This window comes from Gigantopelta aegis, chromosome 15, assembly GCF_016097555.1.
Source record: "Gigantopelta aegis isolate Gae_Host chromosome 15, Gae_host_genome, whole genome shotgun sequence".
In the NCBI taxonomy this organism is placed as follows: Eukaryota; Metazoa; Mollusca; class Gastropoda; order Neomphalida; family Peltospiridae; genus Gigantopelta; species Gigantopelta aegis.
Genome location: NC_054713.1, coordinates 43,543,671 through 43,561,751, shown reverse-complemented (window position 1 = coordinate 43,561,751; position 18,081 = coordinate 43,543,671). Strand labels below are relative to the sequence as shown.

Sequence of the window (18,081 nt, the reverse complement as noted above, 5' to 3'; positions counted from 1 at the left end):
GAATCATCAGCTACTGGATGTCAAACATTTGGTAATTTTGACATGTAATCTTAGAGAAAAATCCACTACATTTTTCCATTAGTAGTAAGGGATCTTTTACATGCACTATCCCACAGACATGACAGCACATATCACAGCCTTTGATTTACTAGTCACAGTGCACTGACTGGAACGAGAAATAGCCCAATGGGGCCATCGACGGGGATCGATCTCACACTAGCTGTGCATCAGGTGAGCACTTTACCACTGGACTACATCCCGCCCCAAAACATTTTACGATTCCTTGTGTCTAATCCATTTGTTTTTCAAGTAGAGCAATAAAATATGTTTGAATGAAAACCTTTTCTTTGGCGACAACTCGTGTGACATCATCCATCCACTCTGCTTCCTCCAGCACTTGGTAGAATGAATTCCGTATCGTGTGAATCATATCCAAAGCCTGGACAATATAAAAAATAAAAAAAATCTATTGTATAATACTCGAGGCCGTTTCCAACCATTCTGACCACTTATCCTTTTTTGATCTGCACTGCTGACTGGCTTGTTTGTACTTACCCGATGCAATACTTTGCAAGGACGTTTTTATGCCCATAAGTCCAAACCGAAAGTCTTAGAGGTAATATGCTATATTTGTCCATTGCACTTTCCCACAGACAGGACAGCACATATCACCCCTTTGATAATCTAGCCATGGGGCCCTAATTGGGTTAGGGGACAGACCCAAAACGGGTCTACTGAGGGGATTTGAACCTATGATCCAAGCAAACTGGGTGAGCACTCTCCCAACAGAACTAGATCACGGAGCAGCTAAACACATTTGACAATAGACATGTGGTTGTTGTAAACAAGTGGTTGTTATAGACAGGTGGTTAATTACATGTGTTTATTGTAGACAGGTGGTTGTTATTGATGGGTGGTTCTTATAGGCAAGTGGTTATTATAGACAAGTGTTTATTATAGACAGATGGTTGTTTTAGATAGGTGGTTGTCATAGAGAGGTGTTTGTTATAATCAGGTTGTGTTATAAGCATTTGGTTGCTATAAGCAGGTTATTTTTATAAGCAGGTGGTTGTTATAGGCAGGTAGTGGTTGTATACAGGTGGTTGTTATAAATGGGTGGTTATAATATCGGTATTTTCAAGCCTTTAGGAACCGGGGTTTGGGGTTGCAGGGAGAAGTCCTGTGAGGTTTTTCCTCTGTCCTATATAAAAAAAGATAAAAATTTGGTTTGGGCCCCCCCCCCCCCCACACTAGAGACTGTGCCCCTTCCCACTAGTGATTGTGACACAACATACCACTCCCATCCCCCCCCCACACTAGAGACTGTGCCCCTTCCCACTAGTGATTGTGACACAACATACCACTCCCATCCCCCCCCCACACTAGAGACTGTGCCCCTTCCCACTAGTGATTGTGACACAACATACCACTCCCATCCCCCCCCCACACTAGAGACTGTGCCCCTTCCCACTAGTGATTGTGACACAACATACCACTCCCATCCCCCCCCCACACTAGAGACTGTGCCCCTTCCCACTAGTGATTGTGACACAACATACCACTCCCATCCCCCCCCCACACTAGAGACTGTGCCCCTTCCCACTAGTGATTGTGACACAACATACCACTCCCATCCCCCCCCCACACTAGAGACTGTGCCCCTTCCCACTAGTGATTGTGACACAACATACCACTCCCATCCCCCCCCCACACTAGAGACTGTGCCCCTTCCCACTAGTGATTGTGACACAACATACCACTCCCATCCCCCCCCCACACTAGAGACTGTGCCCCTTCCCACTAGTGATTGTGACACAACATACCACTCCCATCCCCCCCCCCACACTAGAGACTGTGCCCCTTCCCACTAGTGATTGTGACACAACATACCACTCCCATCCCCCCCCCCACACTAGAGACTGTGCCCCTTCCCACTAGTGATTGTGACACAACATACCACTCCCATCCCCCCCCCACACTAGAGACTGTGCCCCTTCCCACTAGTGATTGTGACACAACATACCACTCCCATCCCCCCCCACACTAGAGACTGTGCCCCTTCCCACTAGTGATTGTGACACAACATACCACTCCCATCCCCCCCCCACACTAGAGACTGTGCCCCTTCCCACTAGTGATTGTGACACAACATACCACTCCCATCCCCCCCCCACACTAGAGACTGTGCCCCTTCCCACTAGTGATTGTGACACAACATACCACTCCCATCCCCCCCCCACACTAGAGACTGTGCCCCTTCCCACTAGTGATTGTGACACAACATACCACTCCCATCCCCCCCCCCCACACTAGAGACTGTGCCCCTTCCCACTAGTGATTGTGACACAACATACCACTCCCATCCCCCCATCTCCCAGACATCATACCTACAGCTACAGGTGTAATTCTTTGTTGTAAGGCTGACTGTATATTATATTATTATTACTTACGGTACTTTTTGCGTCTTCATCAAAATGTTGTTCTACAAACAGGCGTCCGACTGCGTATCCCATGTTGTCCTTGACGTAACTCACGCAGTCCCTCCACCGCGACCGCTCTGTTTCAGAACCGTACAGCTTCTACAAAAGAAAAAATATAATATTAAACAATCAAGTTCTAGTTGTATAAGGTGTCGAAATACTACAATCTACCATCCCGACTAGTTATTGCTGGTCAACATCACCACAGACTGGGAGATTTGTTTTGCCTGGTTTCCAGTCGGACCAGCCTGTTTGAGTGTGTTATAATTATGTTGTATATGTAATTATAATATTAGTATTAGGAATTTCCCGTTTGGGGGTACCTGTGGTTTGGTCTGGCAGGTTTTGGTTCAGGTCACTAGGTTTTGGTTCAGGTCGCCAGGTTTTGGTTCAGGTCGCCAGGTTTTGATTCAGGCTTTATGTATAGTGACTGTGTATGTAGCCTTGGCTAACGAGGGCTGTCTGTCTACATGGCGGTTGTATTTTGGGGTTGAAAGCCCAGTGTAAGGCCATCTAAACTTCCCCATGAAAAGCATTAAAGCTGCACACCCTAGTTCCATCCAGCGAAAATAAATTATAATTTGGTTAATCTACAAACCTGTAACACACTTAGATCACGTTTTTATCAAATGGAGTGAAAAAGCAGGTTTTATATCGATAAATACCATGGGAATCCCCATGTCCCAATTGCTTGAAATAATTTTGAAAGTTAGTATTCTGATGTCACCGGTAGATGTCGCTCGAAGCACAACAATGCCTACGTCACGACAAATTTCACAGACTTGGGGTGCGTTCCTTTCACCTCTCTTGGACATGTTCCAACTGTTCTGTCCTGGTTGTATCCCCTCTCCAGATATCGTAAGACTTAGCAAAATTATTGGTTTTAAGGGTTTGTAACGTTTTGTATTGAGACACTTACTTGTCTGAACTTTATTGTTACTGAAAATGTTCACGAACTGTGAAGAAAAATCTCACAAATGAACAACAACAAATCAGATGTTGATTGCGCGAACCGTGCACGAGAAAACAAACCGAACCAAAATGATAACGGTCACGTGATATACAAACGTCTGTGACATTGAAATGGAAATATCCCCTCTAAAAATAGATTAGACCTTGTCTGCTCAATGTTTTTTTCTCAGACGTGCGTCCGATTTATGAAATACGAAAAATGCATTTTGTGGTATTACAAAAACCAGGATTACCAAAAAACACTTCAGGTGAATGGAAATGTATATTCTAAATAATAAACGGTAAGTAAAGTGCACTTTTATTTGTGAAAAAATGGGTTTAATAACGAAAAACAACGCCGTAATGGTTAACAACTAGCCGTAACTAGGGTGTGTCCCTTTAATGATGTTATCTGATAATAACTTATTAAACACTTTTTTCCTTCACATGTTGTATGTGTATCATTTTAAAGACAAGTTTGACAGTGGCAGTCTTCCTACAGGTGGTATATGAAGGATGTAACATCCTGTAAAGGATCTCACTGGGAGTGGCAGTCTTCCTACAGGTGGTATATGAAGGATGTAACATCCTGTAAGGGAATTCCTGGGGAGTGGTGTCCTTCTACAGGGGGCACAGGAAGGATGTAACATCCTGTAAAGGATCTCACTGGGAGTGGCAGTCTTCCTACAGGTGGTATATGAAGGATGTAACATCCCGTAAGGGAATTCCTGGGGAGTGGTGTCCTTCTACAGGGGGCACAGGAAGGATGTAACATCCTGTAAAGGATCTCACTGGGAGTGGCAGTCTTCCTACAGGTGGTATATGAAAGATGTAACATCCCGTAAGGGAATTCCTGGGGAGTGGTGTCCTTCTACAGGGGGCACAGGAAGGATGTAACATCCTGTAAAGGATCTCACTGGGAGTGGCAGTCTTCCTACAGGTGGTATATGAAGGATGTAACATCCCGTAAGGGAATTCCTGGGGAGTGGTGTCCTTCTACAGGGGGCACAGGAAGGATGTAACATCCTGTAAAGGATCTCACTGGGAGTGGCAGTCTTCCTACAGGTGGTATATGAAGGATGTAACATCCCGTAAGGGAATTCCTGGGGAGTGGTGTCCTTCTACAGGGGGCACAGGAAGGATGTAACATCCTGTAAAGGATCTCACTGGGAGTGGCAGTCTTCCTACAGGTGGTATATGAAGGATGTAACATCCCGTAAGGGAATTCCTGGGGAGTGGTGTCCTTCTACAGGGGGCACAGGAAGGATGTAAAATCCTGTAAAGGATCTCACTGGGAGTGGCAGTCTTCCTACAGGTGGTATATGAAGGATGTAACATCCTGTAAGGGAATTCCTGGGGAGTGGTGTCCTTCTACAGGGGGCACAGGAAGGATGTAACATCCTGTAAAGGATCTCACTGGGAGTGGCAGTCTTCCTACAGGTGGTATATGAAGGATGTAACATCCCGTAAGGGAATTCCTGGGGAGTGGTGTCCTTCTACAGGGGGCACAGGAAGGATGTAACATCCTGTAAAGGATCTCACTGGGAGTGGCAGTCTTCCTACAGGTGGTATATGAAGGATGTAACATCCCGTAAGGGAATACCTGGGGAGTGGTGTCCTTCTACAGGGGGCACAGGAAGGATGTAACATCCTGTAAAGGATCTCACTGGGAGTGGCAGTCTTCCTACAGGAGACAAGAGGATGTGATATCTTGTCAATATCTCTTGTGAGTGGCAGTCCTCCTGCTTATGGTACACTGATGTAACATCCTGTAAAGATCTGTAGAGTGGTAATCCTCCTTTAGAAGAGGCATCTGATATTGATTCATGGAAGATGCCCTTTTGATTCTGCTTTGCATAGAGATACAGTTTTGATTACTAAAAACAGTCTTGTCATTTAGAGTAGCTGTCTAACTTATATGTGACACTTGCTCTAAAGATGGTTAGCAGTAAGGAATCATTGTATTATGCATTTTATTCAGATATGGAAGTACATATCAGCAAATCTAAGTTATACATAGCATGATGCACTAGTTGGTTTGGATTGGAAATGAAACAATGTGGCACTCAATTTTAAGAAGAGTAATTTTGTTGATTTTTGTCTTTTTTTAAGAATTTAGAGAAAGTTAACATTTATTTTGTTTAACAACACCACTAGAGCACATTGATTAATTAATCACTGGCTATTGGATGTTAAACATTTGGTAATTCTGACACGTAATCATCAGAGGAAACCTGCTACATCTTTCTTAATACAGCAAGGGATTTTTTATATGCACTTTCCCACAGACAGGAAAGCACAGAATTTAAAGAATATTTTAAGAATTTAAAAACAAATATTCAAGATATATTTGACAAAAGATTATTAGAACACTTGGGAGTGGATTCAGGATGTTTTCTTAGGTGGAGTTCTTAGGACTATAAGATAAAGAAGTAAGTTTTGCTGTTGTTTATGTGACAGTAAAAATGACTTACTTTGAAATACTCTTTTCGTACTTGTTTATAGGCATCAGGGAGATTGGCTACTCGATGCATCATGATTCGCCAAAACATGTAGTTTGTTAACGTTCTACAAATAGACGTAAAATACAATTAGTAGCATGATATAGATAAATTTGAAATACTTATAGTGACATATGGTACAAAAAATAATGTAAAATACTGTAAGTGACATGGTACAAATTGATGTAAAATATACTACTAGTTAGGTTTATGATAACAATAAATTTTAAATATAGTTGTTTATGTTTGTTTGATTCTACTTATTTTCATGCTTATACCCAAGTAAGGTGTTCGAGCAAGAATACAGTTAGTGGCATATTATATAAATAAATGTAAAATACAGTTAGTGACATGGTACAGATAATGTAAAATGCAAGAATACAGTTAGTGGCATATTATATTAATAAATGTAAAATACAGTTAGTGACATGGTACAAATAAATGTGAAATACAGTTAGTGACATGGTACAGTTAAATGTAAAATACAATTTGTGAAATAATACAAATAAATTTGAAATATGTTAGTGATATTGTTAACAGTAGGCTAAAATGTACAAATCATTAGTAAATTTCTGTTATACATTCATTACAATTTAAAATTTGTTTTGTTTAATGACACCACTAGAACACATTGATTAATTAATAATCAGCTACTGGATGTCAAATCATTACAATTTAACGTCATCCCATTGGTCCAGATGTAGCAATGCAAACTTGTCCATTTCTCAATGAACATAATATGCTGGGGTGTCGTTAAACATTCATTCATTCATTCATTGAACATAAAAACATCTAAATCATCCACAAACTTACATTTTGCTGAAGTACAGTTTGCAGATGAATTTTTTAATTTATAATTAAATTTTAATCATACTTGCTAATAATAACCGTAAAAGTTAATATTTTATCAAATACTCACATACTCAAATTCAAACTGACATAACCAAACATGTACACAAATCTGCTAAAACCAATTTTGGCAAAAGTTTGATTAATAAACAGACTGTCTTACCTCTTGTCCTCACTTAGAAGTATTTTTGCCATCTTTTCAAGATATTCCGGTGCGTAAACGACAACTTCTTCTGACATATTGAGGGACGTATTAACGTTTTGGAACACATCTGACAGGTATCTGAGCCAGTTGATCTGTTAAACAGATTTTAAAATAGCAGCAATCCTTATTATATTGTACAACAAAAGCAATGCATATGTTAAATAAAGATCCAATAATTGGTTTACTTTCTGGCTACTCATTTAATTGTATGCATAGTATGAACTCAAGGCCCTATTTTACGAAGCGATCTTAACGCTAAGATCACCTTAAGTGCATAACTACCTTTATCTTATGCATTTAAGGCAATCTTAGCACTAAGATTGTTTTGTAAAACTGGGCTTAATTGGTTCTGATTATAAATACAATATTACAATCATGAGTTTGTACGTGCTATATTAATTAATATTTGGGAGTAATTCACAACTTTTAAACTAAACTTCATGTGAACAACTTACCATGTGAACCTTTTTTGTGTTACAGACATTATGAGCTACAAATCTCAGGTACACTTTCTGAAGTTTTATTGAGATCATCCTTGCGTTTACAGATGTCTTACACATAGTCCAAACATTTGGTTAATATGACGTTTTATTTACGTTGGTATTTTTCTTATCTATATATTGCAAGAACCGTAACACTGGACAAATTCTGGCTAAACCGGCATATTTTGTCAGTCCAAATTGAATGCAGTTTAGACAGAGTCCACTGTATTATCGTATATACCGTTGGTACTCTTTTCCGAAGTTGTATTAACATGAGGTACATACGTACCAAAGGTACTCTTTTCTGAAGTTATGTTATCATGAGGTACATACATGTACATACCAAAGGTACACTTTTCTGAAGTTGTGTTATGATGAGGTACATACGTACCAAAGGTACTCTTTTCTGAAGTTATGTTATCATGAGGTACATACATGTACATACCAAAGGTACACTTTTCTGAAGTTGTGTTATGATGAGGTACATATGTACCAAAGGTACTCTTTTCTGAAGTTATGTTATCATGAGGTACATACATGTACATACCAAAGGTACACTTTTCTGAAGCTGTGTTATCATGAGGTACATACATACCAAAGGTACACTTTTCCGAAGCTGTGTTATCATGAAGTACATATGTACCAAAGGTACTCTTTTCCGAAGCTGTGTTACCATGTGGTACATACATACCAAAGGTACACTTTTCCGAAGCTGTGTTATCATGAAGTACATACATACCGAAGGTACACTTTTCCAAAGCTGTGTTATCATGTGGTACATACGTACCAAAGGTACATTTGTCCGAAGCTGTGTTATCATGAGGTACATACATACCAAAGGTACACTTTTCCGAAGTTGTGTTATCATGAAGTACATACATACCGAAGATACACTTGTCCGAAGCTGTGTTATCATGAGGTACATGCATACCAAAGGTCCACTTTTCTGAAGTTGATTTATCATGTGGTACATACATACCAAAGGTACACTTGTCCGAAGCTGTGTTATCATGAGGTACATACATACCAAAGGTACACTTTTCTGAAGTTGATTTATCATGTGGTACATACATACCAAAGGTACACTTGTCCGAAGCTGTGTTATCATGTGGTAAATACATACCAAAGGTACACTTGTCCGAAGCTGTGTTATCATGAGGTAAATACATACCAAAGGTACACTTGTCCGAAGCTGTGTTATCATGAGGTAAATACATACCAAAGGTACACTTGTCCGAAGCTGTGTTATCATGAAGTACATACATACCGAAGATACACTTGTCCGAAGCTGTGTTATCATGAAGTACATACATACCGAAGATACACTTGTCCGAAGCTGTGTTATCATGAAGTACATACATACCGAAAATACACTTGTCCGAAGCTGTGTTATCATGAAGTACATACATACCGAAGATACACTTGTCCGAAGCTGTGTTATCATGTGGTACATACCTTTGGTACTCTCTGCTGAAGTTCTGCTATTGTCATTCTGTTATATAATTTCTCATTGTCTCTCCGCTTGTCCTGTGGGATGGTTATCTGTAAAACAAAGGAAAGGAATGATTTTATTTAAAGCTTTTAAACACTACAGCATATTTGTTAATAACAGATCAGTTTTTGAAAATTGAAATTGGACATTATTTAGATTTTGTTGTTTGGAATATCTATTTCTGTATATCCAAAGTACATGTATTTCTGGTGATCCTGTTTTTTTTCTGATACATGTACCACAAAGTGGATTCTTGATTTCTTTAAAAATGCACTATCTCTGAAAAGTAATGGTTATGGACACGAGTTCAGGTGTACTTGGATATTTCACCATTTCAATGTCACAGCCTCTTGTTTCACTCTATTTTAACTTGATCAATTCAAAATGTGTTACAGGTTTGTAGATTATTCCAAATTCAAGTGTCCATTTTCATGAGTTAAAACTAGCGTCTGCGCCTTGAACAACACCTCAGCACATTGTTGTTGTAGTAATAGGTATTACCAGGTGAACATTATTATACTGTACAAAAACAAATATGTATATAGGTTTGTTTGTCATGATAACATTAATTTGGTAAATTATTTTAAACTGCCGAAATAGGTGTAAAATGATCATGTGAAATGATGATTTTAACAGACACATTAATGATAGTGGTGGGAATCAGTGGGAATTTTATCATCAATCATTGGTAAAATCAGACTGAGACCTTGGCTTAAACTGTTTTTGAGACTTGATTAATAATTTACAACAACACCTAGGACTAAAAAAAAGGGCCAACCCTATTTTGTGTTTTTTTGTAAAGTAATGTAGATAAAAAGAGTACATATTACATAACATTTTATTTGGACTCATAGGGGTGAATGTAGTTTTAAAAAAGCCCATATCCCACACTTAATTTTTTGCGTGCATTCCCTGAAACACACAAACATTTATTTTTTCAGGTCCTATGACATACTTACATTAGCCAGCTGTATTTCCAGATCTAACAGTTTCGCTGTGTCTTGAATGGCCACCGTTTCGTTGGCACCGAACATGATGGCCACATCCCGTGCGTACTTCTCGTAGGCGAGGAGAATCGGGTCGTCACGGCCCTTCAGGTAGTAGTCACGTGATGGCATCCCCAAATCTGGCTGATCTATCTAGGAAAGGAAAGGAATGTTATGTTAATTACACCCCAGCACATTGCTTAATCAGCTCAGCAATACATATTAGGAAAGTTTTTTGTTGTTGCAATTGTCCACATTAATGATACCGGGGTATACGTGTATATATATATATACTCAAAGGCAAACATTATTGTGAAATGGATTGTTTGGAGTAATAAATTTGTGAATGGATTTATGGATGCAAACCAGAGAAAATATGCATGAAACAGCTCGAAGAAATGCAACCAAGCAGTTGTTACGGCGATTGCATGCTTTGTGCAAGAAACATGGAATATTCGGGAGAAATGCTGTCCAGTGTTCACCATAAAAGGGCAGACATTCAGTTGAAAATCACTGCCAATCTGTACAGCCTTCAGAAGTCAGAAAAACACCATTAGTGAACTGTTTGATGCAATTTCGTCAGGTCATGCCTCAGTAAAAATGACAGATGGCGAGTCATAGGGATGCTTGAATCTGGGACCTCACAGCGTGACATCGCAAGTCAATTCAACATCCACAAAAACACCATATGGCACTTATGGCAACAATATCAACAAAACAACCAGGTCAGGGACCATCCCCATAGCGGCCGACCACCCATGACAACCCCTTGCGAAGACACATGGATCCGAACCACGCATCTGTGAAACAGGTTCCAGCCAGCTACTCTCACAACCCATACGATCCCTTTCTCCAACATTTAGTGGCCTCAATGAGACGACAGTGCCAGGCCTGTATCAATGCTCAAGGTGGACACACTCACTACTGACTGTCTGAACTTCACTCTAGACCTCCTCTAGTGATGTGGCTCATTGCATGAGGAAGGTGCGCCCGTTTCATGGACTATTGCTCGTTTCTATACCTTCGGACATTTCTCTTTCCATGTTATAATGTTTCATACACGGCAGTAAAAACTTATCATCAATTATCTTTGTCTTTTGTGTGTCACAATAAATTTTGCCTTTATATATATAATCAGGCATTGAATTTGCAGCTTTGTTTTTAGGATTCCACCAAAATTTAATACAGATATTTTAAGATTTGCACCTCATAATTTTACGCTTCCGACCGAAAACTGGGATATGCGAATGCATGAAATCATGCTAACGTCGCAGCCTGATAATGCTACTCTACATGTATATATTAACTATAAATATTTCAGCCAGTGTTATGCAATAAACCATATATATATTTCAAGCTGTATTATATGATAAACCATGTACATGTTTATTTCAGTCTATTTTAGTGATAAATAATGTATATTACAGTCTGTGTTGTGTAATAAACCACATATATTTCAATCTGTTATGTAATAAACCTGCGTAACCCACCTACCTGTATAATGTTTATGTATAGTTCAACTTGTGTAACCCACCTACCTTTATAATGTTTATTTCAACCTGTGAAACCCACCTACCTGTATAATATTTATGTATATTTCAACGTGCGTAACCCACCTACCTGTATAATATTTATGTATATTTCAGCCTGCATAACCCACCTACCTGTATAATGTTTATGTATAGTTCAACTTGTGTAACCCACCTACCTTTATAATGTTTATTTCAACCTGTGAAACCCACCTACCTGTATAATATTTATGTATATTTCACCTGCGTAACCCACCTACCTGTATACTATTTATGTATATTTCAACCTACGTAACCCACTTACCTGTATAATATTTATGTATATTTCAACCTGTGTAACACACCTACCTGTATAATGTTTATGTATATTTCAACCTGCTTAACCCACCTACCTGTATAATGTTTATGTATATTTCAACCTAGGTAACCCACCTACCTGTATCATGTTTATGTATATTTCAACCTGTATAAGCCACTTACCTGTATAATGTTTATATTCGAGTTCTTGTCATCGGCGCTGACCCACACACGCATCAGCACGTTGTTGTTGTAGAGCCTCAGTCTGATAATGAGGTCAATGAGGTCGATGGAGCTCTCGTCCCAGTCCGAGTCGAGGACAATCGGCCAGCCGCCCAGCTCCTCGAGCAGTTTCTTAACTGGAGCTAGCCCCACCTTGTTGATTAGAGCTGAAACACGGACAAAACACACGTGACCTTTCTACATAGTCTGAAACACAGACAAAACACACGTGACCTTTCTACATAGTCTGAAACACAGACAAAACACACGTGACCTTTCTACATAGTCTGAAACACAGACAAAACACAAGTGACCTTTCTACGTAATCTGAAACACAGACGAAACACAAGTGACCTTTCTACGTAATCTGAAACACAGACGAAACACAAGTGACCTTTCTACATAGTCTGAAACACAAGTGACCTTTCTACGTAGTCTGAAACACAGACAAAACACAAGTGACCTTTCTACGTAGTCTGAAACACAGACGAAACACAAATGACCTTTCTACATGGTCTGAAACACAGATAAAACACAAGTGACCTTTCTACGTAGTCTGAAACACAGACAAAACACAAGTGACCTTTCTACATAGTCTGAAACACAGAAAAAACACAAATGACCTTTCTACATAGTCTGAAACACAGATAAAACATAAATGACCTTTCTACATAGTCTGAAACAAAGACAAAACACACATGACCTTTCTACATAGTCTGAAACAGAGACAAAACACAAATGACCTTTCTACATAGTCTGAAACACAGACGAAACACAAGTGACCTTTCTACGTAGTCTGAAACACAGATGAAACACAAATGACCTCTCTACATAGTCTGAAACACAGATGAAACACAAGTGACCTTTCTACATAGTCTGAAACACAGATGAAACACAAGTGACCTTTCTACGTAGTCTGAAACACAGATGAAACACAAGTGACCTTTCTGCATGGTCTTTGCATTAAGCAGTTCTTATTGGTTTCCAGGGGTGGGACACATAGCCCAGTGGTAAAGCACACAGCTGATGCACAGCCAGTCCATGATCGATCCCCGTTGGTGGGCCTATTGGGCTATTTCTCATTCCAACCAGATTGGTATATCAAAGGCTGTGGTATGTACTATCCCCCTTTCTCTAAGCAAATTGTTTTTCAATGTATTTTTGGAGGAAACATAACTCGACACCCCCATCCCACTCCCTATAAACTTCATTCACCACAGTGTAGTAGACCACACCCCACAATTTCCTGAACACACACAAGCACACACACATGCACCTGAAATGACTTCTAAGATACTTACTTGCATTTGCACAGGAATAGTAAAGATATTTGGCTTTTTTAGTAGCGCCACTGTCCTTGGAGGTGACAGGTTCCTCCAGCAAACCTGCAACAAGTCATTTACACATACCATTTGAAGCATGTAGTAATCAAACAGATGATTAGCATTGAAAAAACAAACATTCATCAGACAAATACACTTTCTAATGACACCGGTGAGATAAGCAGAAATATGCTTTAGCCAGTAAACAGCTTTGTTGAGGGACTCCAATAAAGAAATTAAATACTTTGTACTGAGAAGCTCCAGTACAACAGGAAAACACTTTGATGTTTCACTGTGTAATGTATTATGTAAGGTGAAGTGACATTTCAAAAGACATATTCAGACTGAGTCCACATTTTTTTTAGTAACATTACAAATGATATATATAGACTTGGTCTAAATTGCCAATAAGTTAATTTAATTGCTGTTTTTTTTTATTATAATTTTTTTTTTTTGCTCCAGAGAGTATTCTGTTGATAATTAATGTCAGAAATAAGATTTTGACATCATTATTAGAAATACATAGTACATAATATTACATAAATTACATTGAAGGTAGTCTTTTCCCAAGTGTGTTTTAGCATGTCACATCAACTGGTCTCAATAGTCTAACGCTATCTTGTGCCAGTCAGTGCCATGCTGCCCTGAGATTAAACAAACCTTTTATCTGTAATTAATATTAAGGTGGCCTTTATATTATGAAACATCCAGTAAATGCACAGCTTTTGTAGTACTTTAAAAAAAAAGGCATATATTATTTATTTCAACTTATTTTTGTGCTTATATCCAATTAAGCTTCATGCACGCTATCCTGGGCACACACCTCAGCTATCTGGGCAGTAGGTTAGTTGTTAGCTGGTTAGTGTTTGTGTGTTTTGTTTAACTGGAGCAGCTATTGGATGTCAAATAGTGATTAGTGAGAGAGAAGAGGGTGTAGTGGTCTTACACTTACCCATTGAGTCGTTAAAAACTCGCTCTGGGTGGGAGCCGGTACCAGGCTGTGAACCCAGTACCTACCAGCCTTATGTCTGATGGCTTAACTACGACACCACTGACCTCGGCCGGTAAAGGCACATAAAATGACTCTCCTTGATAACTCCCCTTTAAATGGACATACCCTAGTTTTTAAACACTTAAGGTATATGTTTTACTATTATAGATGTTTTTGATAACTGAAATCATACTTTACTTAGATGTTATGGTTTAGATTATCAATGTTGGTACATTCGAAGTGTTTGTGGTCTTTCTGGTGTTTTTAATATCACAAAATGCATTTCTCATATTTTAAAAAACACACATGTGTCCGAGAAGTAACAGTTATGGAGTCGAGTTTTAGTCTATATTTAGAGGGTATTTCACCATTTCAAAGTCACAGACTCACGTTTTACTCCATTGCAATTTTATCCAAATGTGTTACAGGTTTGTAGATTAAGTAAACTTAGTGTTAATTTTCACGGGTTGAAACTAGGGTCTGTCCCTTTAACTAAACTTAGTGTTAATTTTCACGGGTTGAAACTAGGGTCTGTCCCTTTAACTAAACTTAGTGTTAATTTTCACGGGTTGAAACTAGGGTCTGTCCCTTTAACTAAACTTAGTGTTAATTTTCACGGGTTGAAACTAGGGTCTGTCCCTTTAAGACTCTATGCTGAGATTGTGGCCATTGTAAAATGTTTACCACTAACCGATCCTTTTTGATGACTAAAATTACATGTTAAAGATATTTTCCTGTTTAGAATATCAGTGTCTGTATAAAGAAGGATTTTTATTGTTGTTCTAATGTATGTAGTTGCTCAAATAAAATTTTATCTTCCAATAATTTCATACATACGATAAAATATACAGGGTTTTATTTGTAAAATTGGACTTTTTGACACCCATAGCTTTGACATTGCGAATTTTAGTGATGCTTTACAAAAAATGGTAATTTTCAATTTCATTAAAAAATATCTTATTAAGCTAAGTACAATTTAAAAGAGTAATACCATACATATAATTGGTGTTTGTCAAATGTTCCGTATCATTTTTAAAATATATCTTTATATAATAATAAAAAAGAAATTATCTACATTCAGATTAGGAATTGATCAGTCCCAAATTGAGAATAAAAAACAACAAAGCCTTTGCCGAATGGTGCGTAATGATGCCGATTATAGGAGTCTAGAAACATAGGTGGTAAAACTCTGATATATATCATGAAGAAAATCAACAATTACTGCTAGCCACATTAACACCCAACCATAAAGACATTAGATATTTAGACACTGATATTCTAAACAACAATATATATATAATATGTAATTTTAGTAACCAAAAACACTCTGTTAATTGGAAACATCTTACTGTGGCAGCAAACTCAGGACAGTCCCTTTAAAGGCATATTGTCACAGACCACTGACCTATTTAAAGGCATATTGTCACAGACCACTGACCTATTTAAAGGCATATTGTCACAGACCACTGACCTATTTAAAGGCATATTGTCACAGACCACTGACCTATTTAAAGGCATATTGTCACAGACCACTGACCTATTTAAAGGCATATTGTCACAGACCACTGACCTATTTAAAGGCATATTGTCACAGACCACTGACCTATTTAATAGTCTAACAAAGTATTACATGAACAAAACTTACTCAATTTGTCCCTAAATGTACTTTATTCAACCATCTTCATAACCACCATACTCCATTTATTAATTATATTTTGTAAAAATTATTGAATTTTACAGAAATAAGGTCCTTAAATCCGTGACAGTATGCCTTTAAACGACGAGGTGGGAAACTGAGCCCTTTACATAGCACACTATTCCTCGTTCGGTTTGTGTGTCAGATATGCAACTTAAAATCCACTCGAACTTCTACTCAGTTACATGGTGGACTGTTACATTCTATAGTTAAAATCCACTCGAACTTCTACTCAGTTACATGGTGGACTGTTACATTCTATACTTAAAATCCACTCGAACTTCTACTCAGTTACATGGTGAACTGTTACATTCTATAATTAAAATCCACTCGAACTTCTACTCAGTTACATGGTGAACTGTTACATTCTATAATTAAAATCCACTCGAACTTCTACTCAGTTACATGGTGAACTGTTACATTCTATAATTAAAATCCACTCGAACTTCTACTCAGTTACATGGTGAACTGTTACATTCTATAATTAAAATCCACTCGAACTTCTACTCAGTTACATGGTGAACTGTTACATTCTATAATTAAAATCCACTCGAACTTCTACTCAGTTACATGGTGAACTGTTACATTCTATAATTAAAATCCACTCGAACTTCTACTCAGTTACATGGTGAACTGTTACATTCTATAATTAAAATCCACTCGAACTTCTACTCAGTTACATGGTGAACTGTTACATTCTATAATTAAAATCCACTCGAACTTCTACTCAGTTACATGGTGAACTGTTACATTCTATAATTAACATCCACTCGAACTTCTACTCAGTTACATGGTGAACTGTTACATTCTATAATTAAAATCCACTCGAACTTCTACTCAGTTACATGGTGAACTGTTACATTCTATAATTAACATCCACTCGAACTTCTACTCAGTTACATGGTGGACTGTTACATTCTATAGTTAAAATCCACTCGAACTTCTACTCAGTTACATGGTGAACTGTTACATTCTATAGTTAAAATCCACTCGAACTTCTACTCAGTTACATGGTGGACTGTTACATTCTATAATTAAAATCCACTCGAACTTCTACTCAGTTACATGGTGGACTGTTACATTCTATAGTTAAAATCCACTCGAACTTCTACTCAGTTACATGGTGAACTGTTACATTCTATAATTAAAATCCATTCGAACTTCTACTCAGTTACATGGTGGACTGTTACATTCTATAGTTAAAATCCACTCGAACTTCTACTCAGTTACATGGTGAACTGTTACATTCTATAATTAAAAGTTACAACATTAAAGCCGCAGATTCTAGTTTCAGCCCATGAAAATGGACACTAAGTTTAGTTAATCTACAAAACTGGCCCCATTCCGCAAAGCAGTCTTAATGCTAAGATCACCTTAAGTGCATAAGGTAGCTATGCTCTTAAGGTGACCCTAGTGCTAAGATCTTGTTGTGGAATAGGGCCGTACAATACATATTTGGATACAGTTATAACAGAGAAAAGCTAAAGTCTGTGATGTTTAAACGGGGAAATACCGTCTAAAAATAACTAGAGCTTGTCACGATAACCATTACTTCTCAGGCATTTTTAGAGTTGTAAAAAATGCATTTTAGAGAATTACAAAAACCTGGATGACCAGAACAACTTCAGGTGTACGAGAATGAATATTCTAAATAACAAATGTAAGTACTTCTGATTTAAAGGATCAAAAGCGGCTTTAATAATGAAACAATATGTTGTAGTGTTTAAAAACTAGGGTCTGTCCCTTTAAGAATCATCATAAAGTTATTTGCTATACAAATACAATTCACGTAACTAAACAATTAGTGACCTAGATTAAAATCATGTGAAGAGTGTGAAATATTAATTGTTCCCTGTCATCACCCACCAACCAGTCATATATATATACAGTGAAACCTCTCTAAACTGGGCACCCTTGGGACCATCTAAAATGTCTGGTTTTAAGAGGTGTCTGGTTTAGAGAGGTTAAATTCTGTACTGATTTTTTAAAAAGGACCGTGAAAAATGTCCGGTTTTGGTGGAATTCTAGTTTACAGAGGGTCCGGTTTTGAGAGGTTTCAGAGTGTATATATATATATA

General features: G+C 38.1%; 1 protein-coding gene across 1 annotated transcript in view; it reads right to left on the bottom strand.

The window, feature by feature from the left end:
• LOC121390125 (neprilysin-1-like) overlaps nucleotides 1-18,081 on the bottom strand; it is a 76,737-nt gene that overhangs the window by 15,444 nt on the left and 43,212 nt on the right. The window contains exons 6-13 of the mRNA XM_041521863.1: nucleotides 13,296-13,379; nucleotides 11,956-12,161; nucleotides 9,920-10,099; nucleotides 8,924-9,010; nucleotides 6,945-7,078; nucleotides 5,906-5,999; nucleotides 2,451-2,579; nucleotides 341-439 (exon numbers count right to left, since the gene is read on the bottom strand). Coding sequence (XP_041377797.1) covers nucleotides 341-439; nucleotides 2,451-2,579; nucleotides 5,906-5,999; nucleotides 6,945-7,078; nucleotides 8,924-9,010; nucleotides 9,920-10,099; nucleotides 11,956-12,161; nucleotides 13,296-13,379 — 1,013 coding nt within the window. The remainder of the gene's footprint in view (nucleotides 1-340; nucleotides 440-2,450; nucleotides 2,580-5,905; nucleotides 6,000-6,944; nucleotides 7,079-8,923; nucleotides 9,011-9,919; nucleotides 10,100-11,955; nucleotides 12,162-13,295; nucleotides 13,380-18,081) is intronic.